Raw genomic sequence first — 7457 nt, 5'->3', positions numbered from 1 at the left:
GCCCGGCAGCGTCCCCTCAGGCTGGGCGGTGTGGGGGGGTGTGGGGGGTGTGTGTGTACCCTCAGCCTACGGGTGGATTTTGGCTTCGGGTGCGTCCCCTGACCCACGCTTCTCCCTCGGCAGGGGAAAGGCTTGTTCGCCACCAAGAACATCCGCAAAGGGGAGACCGTCTTCGTGGAGCGTACGGTGGTGTCGTCCCAGTTCCTCTGGAACGCCCTGTACAACTACCGAGGTGAGCGGCCGGCGGTGGTGGCACGTCCCCGTCACCTGCCCTGGTGAGGTGACCGCGGGGTCCCGAAGGAGCTGCCTGGTTTTCGAGGAGAAGGTTTGGGTTTGTCTTAGCACCGCTGGGAAGGTGGCCCTGCTGCCATTTCTACCTCTGCGCTAAACGAACTGTTGACAAGTTGAAAATGCTGGGGGCGTTTGAGGGATGGTGACTTCCATCAACCCCGGAGGAGAGCACCACGCGCCACCGTTGGGCACCATCTGTATGGGAACCCCGATTTTTTAGTGGCGTGGGTCCTATCCCAATCTTCGCATGGCTGGGTACAGTGTGTAAAGAAGGTGCCAGTGCTCTCTGGAGGCGTCAGAACAGAAAATGAGTGTTGTAAGAGCAGGATTTTAAACTTTCTTGTCCTACGTAGACCCTGCTGTGTGCTGAGCTCTGTTGCGGGTTGGCGACATGGGGACGCTTGCCATTTTACGGTCTTTAAACGCTTCCCAGCATTACAGGGCAGCAGATGAGGGCTGGGAGGGTTTAAATTGCAGCAGAAATGGTCTTTCCTATGGAGGGACCAGTAAAAGACTGGCGCCTCCAGCTCGGAGATGGTCCACTCTGGTGGTGTTGGTACCAGTCGTGCTGTCTTGCCCCGGGCTCTGGTCCCTTTCCTTTTTGAAGACTGTGGTCTCACTGTGGCATCCATGCGTCTTGTCTCCCTGCAGCCTGCGATCACTGCCTGCGGGCTTTAGAGACGGCAGAGGAAAACGCCCAGCGGCTGCTGGGGAAGAGCTCACTGGTGCTCCCTCACCCAGAGCAGTGCAGCATCCGGAAAGACCTACACCAGCAGTGTCCCCGGTGCCAGGTATGGGGCTGCCGGGAGGGACCGTGGTCTTGTTGGGGTCGCTGACCCCTTTACAGCATCTAGCCAGGTAGTTGCACTGCCCCAAGATGGGTGTCTGCCTTTCCCTTCTGCATCGCTAGGATGGGGCTAAAGAGCTGGGGCTCAGATGGTCAGGGAGGGGGCACAGCTGGGCCTAGGACCCCCTTTTCTTGCTGCTGTAGCCAATGCCGGGCGCTGTGCCCCTCGCTCTAGGTGACGTACTGCAGCGCTGAATGCAGGCAGGCCGCTTTGGAGCAGTACCACCAGGTCCTCTGCCTTGGCCCGTCCCGTGATGACCCCACGCACCCCCTCAACAAGCTGCAGGAGGCATGGAGGTAGGGGACCGACCTGCCTGTTGCTCCACGGGCAGAGGAGGGGGCTCTCCTGGGCTTGGTGATGCTGCCTGGGACCAGGGCTGAGGACCGTCCTTGCTTTGCATCCCTGCATGGGGTGGCTGGAGGGTGGTGGTGGCCGTGGGACACTGCCCAGATCTAGCTGCTGGTTGGGCAGCAGGTGTATTTGTGTTGGCAGCGCAAGGGTTTGGAGGCACAGCTGAGCAGTTTTTATTTTTCTCCTAGTAAAGAGCTACAAAGCACTGAGCTGTGCATCCCTCACTCCTGCAATTTTATAGTGCTCCTGCAGATCTCCAGCCTCTGGGAGATCCTCCTCATAGCACCCCTGCGGGTACATAAATCGCTGTCCCTGCTTGCAGATGGCAAAATGGGCACGGAAGGGAGAAGCGACATCCCTGACCCAAAGATTGTCACAAACTACAGCACTTGCTGCAGTCCTGGGCTTTGTATGGGACCCAGGCTCTAGTTTAGCAGGATGGCAGGGGATTATTTGTATGCTCAGAGCAGGCAGGTGAGTGCAGGCTTCTCCTCACTCCAAGCAGTGCTGGCTCCCCACGCAGCGATGCTGCACTGGCCGCTTTGGTGTGATGGATGAGTGTGGGCCTGACCACATGGATGGCAGCTGCCTTTGCCTCCCTCCAGCTTTTTGTTTCCATACCAGCACGGATCTGCTCATCTCTTTTCTTCGTTCTTATCCCCCAGAAACATGCATTATCCACCGGAGACTTCCAGCATCATGTTGATGGCCCGAATGGTCGCCACCGTCAAACAGGTATGTCTGCAGTTTGGAGCCACAGCTGCCGGTGTGTGGTTTCCTCATCCCGTTGTGGCTGTTATTCCCAAGGACTGATCTCTTCTCCAGCGGCTGGCGGGGTCCTGCTTGAATAGATTTCAACATCTAGTGGTCCCTGATCATGGAGACAGCAGGCAGGAAAGGAGGTTCCTATGTCCTGAGCCAAGCAGGTCTTTTTTTCCGTACCAAAATAGTCAGAACTGAACCTTTCCTTTGGCTCTGTTTCTTTGGCCTGGCTTTCTCAGCGTCTATTCTGACAATAAACTACCACCACGCAGCTGCTTCTGGTGGTTCTCGGTAGCAGGCTTAGATACCTCTGAGCTCAGCGGGGCTTGTCCTCTCCTTCCTCTCTCCTGGCTGGGGAGGAAAGCGGTGTTGGTGCAATGCCGTTGCTTGATACCTTTGTCAGGCTAAAGACAAGGACTGGTGGATCAAGGCCTTCTCCCAGTTCTGCAGTAAGACAGCAAACGAAGAAGAGGAGGTTGTGCACAAGCTGCTGGGGGACAAATTTAAGGTAAGAGCCTGGCAGCACTTGGATGTGTTGAATTCCCGAGCCTGCCCTCTCCCTGCCTGTGTCTGAAAGTCCTCGGGTGCAGAGGCCCCGTTACAGCTGGGATGGGAGACACAGGAAATCCCAGCCTCAAAGTGGGAGCACAAAGCCCCCCATTAGGGGCTGGCTGATCTGACGGAGAGGAAACATTGCTTAGAGGGCTTTGGGCTTGTGGTGCTTCAGTGGGACATGCTGCTCATTCCTGTGGTGGAGATGCTTCTGCTGTGGGATGGGACAGGGTGGTATTTAGCTGCTGAGTAGGTGGCTTTTGCTGCTAAAATGAGTGGCTTTTGCTGCTCTGAGGGCAGCAGACTCCGGCCTTGCGGAGAAGGACGAGGAGCCTGACTCCTGAGCCTTCTAGCCTGTGCTGGGCTTGGCCTTCAGCCTGGGTCTGACTCCCAGCGGCGTCTCCCCACCCTGATGGTGTTGCCATGTCCTGCCAGGGCCAGCTGGAGCTGCTGCGGTTGCTCTTCACTGAAGCCCTTTACGACGAACATCTCAGCAGGGTGAGTTGAGCCGCCTTCCGCCTAGCCCAGGAGCGTGGCGGGACCCTCCGCTTGGCGCCAGCCCCCCTGGGTCGTGTCTGCCCTGAAGGCCAGGGCTTCCCCTGGGACTCTACCCGTTCCTTGCTTCCCCCAAAGCTCCCTGTGGGATTTGAGGCACTTGCAGAGCGGGTTGCTGCCGCAGGCTGGCCTGGGCTCAGCTGCTTTCTCATCTCCCTTCTGCAGTGGTTCACTCCAGAAGGCTTTCAGTCTCTCTTTGCCCTCGTTGGGACCAATGGCCAAGGCATAGGAACAAGGTAATGGGGCTTTCTGGGTGCTCCTTGCAGGGCAGCAGAGATGTGGCATGGAGGGGATGTACAGTCTGTAAATCCACGCTGGCCTGGGTAACGGCTGGGTTCAGATGTAAGAGAGGGGGATGGAGAGGCAAACTTAAAAGCAGTCTTTCATCTTGGCTGTGTCCAGCCCTTCTGTGTCCCTCTGCCAGACCTTGGCCACTCAGAGCCACTGATTTTAACCCTTGATCCCTCCTGCGAAGTCCCACCATGTGCCGACAGCACTGTGGGACTGTAACGGTGTCCCTCTGCTTCCCGACAGCTCTCTGAGCCAGTGGGTGCACGCTTGCGATGCGCTGGATCTCCCCATGCTGCAGCGAGAGGAGCTGGACGCCTTCATCGACCAGCTCTACAAGGACATCGAGAAGGGTGAGGCTCTGACGTGGCTGTGGGCAGCATCCAGCAGTGCTGTTTTCAGGAGACTGCTGGAGACTCTTGCCAGCATTCGGGGAATGGGAGAGGTTCCCACTGGGGACTGGGAGATCCCACTTCCCCCGGTCCACGCGAGCCATGCCTGCTGCCTTTGGCTCACTATGTGGATAGGGCAAGTCCAAGTTTGTGGACAGCATGGCCCAGGTGAACTGCAGCAGGTTGGGGTGGCTGGAGGGCTGATCTGGAGGGATCCTGTGCAGGAAAGTCCCATCTACGCTGAGTGTTCAAAGACCTGTTTATCACTTATTTGACTGATGCAGCTGTGTGAGTACAGGGACAGACCAGGGAGCCTGTGGGTGCAAATCTTCACGTCCTCCACCCCCTCCCAGTGGGGAGGGAAGGGTGCTTTGGAAATCACCCTCCAACACCCGGCCCCCAAAGCAGCGCTGGCTGGGTGCGTTCAGCGTTGATGGACATCCCTTCGTGCTCGCGCTGAGCTGCGCTTGTGGAAGAGCCAGAATGGCCCATGCAAAGCTCTAACCCCCTCTCTGTGCTGCAGAGTCGGGAGAGTTCCTCAACTGCGAGGGATCAGGTCTCTACGTGCTCCAGAGCTGCTGTAAGTAACGCAAGGACTGGGAGGAAGACTGGTGGTGAGGAGGGAGATGTCCTGGGCTAGACTGGCTCACCTCTTCCTAAAAGCTTCTGGAGAAAGGGGTTTATGCTTCACATCCATGGGTAGGATGGGACTGGGTGGGTTGGGATGGGATGGCTGCTCTCTCGGGGTCTCCTGGCATCTCACCTAGCTATGAAGTGGTCAGTCCTGGCTTGAATGGACTTGGATATGATATGGGCTCCGAGAGCCGTGTATGCAGCTAGCAAAGAGACTCTCTCCGTCCTTGTCTGAGCAAAACGGAGGTGAACAAACCACGAAGGGAGGGAACCTTTCTGGGCCGGGCCATGGGGACGTAGGAGAGGATGTCCCAGCACCCGGAGCTGTTCTCTTTCACTCCTAAGCGTTAACGGCGCAGCGGGGACGAGCAGGGCCTGGGGACTGGCTGCTGGGAGAGCTGTGAAGCAGGGAAAAAGTGCTGCCCTGTGCACCCTTCCCTCAGCACCTGGAGGCAGAGATGGTGCCGTGCATCCCTGGGGTTGACCGAGGACGGCTCGCTCTCTCCGAGTGGTTTTTATGGTCTAAGGGAGAGCCCTGACCCTGCACCCTGCTCCGCTGGACCCCGTAGTCCCCAGTGTGAGTGGAGAGTGTCATGCTGGTGTCCCCCAGGTCGATGGGGTGGCTGCAGCATTGTGCTGCCTTATCCTTAGCCAGGCCACGGCCCTCCCAGTTGGAGGCACTGGATCCCACGTGCCCAGGCCACACAGAAGGGCAGGCACAAGCCCGGCAGGCTGTGTGGGGTCTTCCAACCCTGCCTCTGCCTTCCCCTTCCTCTGGAGACACCCTCACAGCCGCATCCCATCTTTCCCGAAGGAAACCACAGCTGCATCCCCAACGCCGAGACATCCTTCCCGGAAAACAACTTCCTCCTGCATCTGACAGCTCTGGAGGACATCGAAGCAGGAGAGGTGAGACAGTGGGGCCCGGATGAACCTGGGGTGGCATCGCACCTTGGCAGGGGGTCCCTGTGCCCCCTACATCCCTCGCAGACCCCAGCCCCGTACCTCCTGCCTCTTGCATTGTCCTGGCAGAGGAATTCACGCCTCATCCCATGTAGGGGCTGCCAGACCCCATGTTTCTGCCTGACTCTCAGAGGGACTGGTACAGATCGTGCTGCTTTGGGTTCATGGGAAGCGATTCTCAGCCCAACCTGTTTCTCTTTGCTCGCAGGAAATCTGCATCAGTTATTTAGACTGCTGTCAGAGGGAGCGGAGCAGACACAGCCGCAACAAGATACTCAGGTAGGGGCTGCTTGGAGGAACCCGGGGGGGACACGACACCCCTTTGCACCCCCAGCCAGTCAGCCTGGGCTGCATCCCCACCTCGGGGCCCTGTGCGTGCCCTGGTGTGTGGCTGTGCATATAGCGTGTGGTGCTTTCGGTGCTTCGAGCTCCTTGCAGTTCTTATGCGTTGTAGCCTCAGGGACTGAGGATTTGGGCTCCCCCTCTTTCTCTGCAGGCTTGCACCACTCTGCAGTTCACTTCTGCAAACCCTTGCTGTCCCCACCCACCTTCCTTTTCCTTCTCTGCCCTTCCTCTCCTGCTGCTGGCCACCGTCCCCGTGTCCCGTCACCCCTGCAGGGCTGAGAAAGCCCCCTCTCCACCCAGACTGCCTCCACCCCACCTGAGCCCAGCATGATCGAACCCGCAAACTCCTCCGGGTTTAACATATTTAGCCCCTTCCTGGCTGCTCTGTCCCCAGCCCCCTGCCCAGCAGCAGTGTTGGGGTTGTGCCTCTCTCAACGCCGTCACTCCTTCTCCTTCTTCCTTCCCTTCTTCCAGGGAGAACTACTTGTTTACCTGCTCGTGTCCCAAGTGCCTAGCGCAAGCCGACGATGCCGACGTGACGTCGGACGAAGAAGAGGAGGGCGAAGGGGAGACGGATGATGCTGAGCTGGAGGATGAGATGACTGACGTTTGATCCTGGCCCCGGGCAAGAGGAGAGGGAAGGGACGGGGGGGTCCTCCGAGAGGCAGCAGCTTTAATACTAGAAACAGGGTTGTGTTGTGGGGTCGGGTGGGAGGCCACGTGCCGGTGGCGGGTGTGGAGGTCTGGCAGAGTGGGGGCAGCGGGGGAGCCGGAGGCAGGCCCTGCTCCCGCCTGTCCTTGTTGGGGGCTGTGCGTGCGTGTGTGCGTGCGTGTGTGTGTGTCAGGCCGTCCCCGTCCTCCCTGTGAGGACAGGCTGTGAGCCGGTGGACCCCTGCCGCGTCCCGGTCCCTGGAGGGGCTGGTTGGTGCTTGCAGGGGAGGCTGGAGGGAGAGCAGGGTCCAGCCAGCCCCTGGGACATCACGATGGTCACCTTGGGGCCACCTGCGAGGCTGCTCCACCGTGTCTGTGCCGGCCGTGGATGCGGAGGAGCACGTCCTTTCCTACCCGCAGGGATGAGTGGAACGCATGTGCGTGTATGTGTGTTTGTGCACGAGGGGTACTATTTAATGTCTATATTAGCACTATCTACACACTAAGGAGCTGGGGTCCTTATATATACTCCATTCCATGCCTTGGCTCGGCGAGCAGCAAGGGGCAAAACGGTTTTGCAGGTGGGACAGAGACGCCTTAAGGGTGGCTCAGATGCCCAAGTCCAGTGGGGAGAGTGGGGCCGACCTGGCAGACGCCGCCCTCCCGCCTCGGCCCCATCCTTGACACGATGCAAAGCCCCGGGCAGCGATTGCCAGGCTGTTCGGGGAGGGGGAACGGCCAGGCTGCTGCTAACCCAGAGCCGACAAGGGCTGCGGTGTTGCATAAGCAAAGTCACCGTCCAAAAGTCAAGCGACGTTTTGGGTTT

General features: G+C 58.9%; 1 protein-coding gene across 1 annotated transcript in view; it reads left to right on the top strand.

The window, feature by feature from the left end:
- SMYD5 (SMYD family member 5) overlaps nucleotides 1-6611 on the top strand; it is a 10219-nt gene extending 3608 nt beyond the window's left edge. Inside the window, 12 exon segments of the mRNA XM_009320888.1 lie at nucleotides 124-232; nucleotides 943-1082; nucleotides 1314-1435; nucleotides 2156-2225; nucleotides 2656-2760; nucleotides 3240-3302; nucleotides 3525-3595; nucleotides 3894-4000; nucleotides 4563-4619; nucleotides 5487-5581; nucleotides 5844-5914; nucleotides 6455-6611. Of these exon segments, the coding sequence (XP_009319163.1) occupies nucleotides 124-232; nucleotides 943-1082; nucleotides 1314-1435; nucleotides 2156-2225; nucleotides 2656-2760; nucleotides 3240-3302; nucleotides 3525-3595; nucleotides 3894-4000; nucleotides 4563-4619; nucleotides 5487-5581; nucleotides 5844-5914; nucleotides 6455-6593 (1149 nt within the window). The 3' untranslated portion in view covers nucleotides 6594-6611.
- The last annotated feature ends 846 nt before the right edge of the window (nucleotides 6612-7457 follow it).

Source organism: Pygoscelis adeliae, unplaced genomic scaffold (genome assembly GCF_000699105.1).
Source record: "Pygoscelis adeliae isolate BGI_AS28 unplaced genomic scaffold, ASM69910v1 Scaffold273, whole genome shotgun sequence".
NCBI lineage: Eukaryota > Metazoa > Chordata > Aves > Sphenisciformes > Spheniscidae > Pygoscelis > Pygoscelis adeliae.
This window is presented reverse-complemented; position numbering and strand designations above follow the sequence as displayed.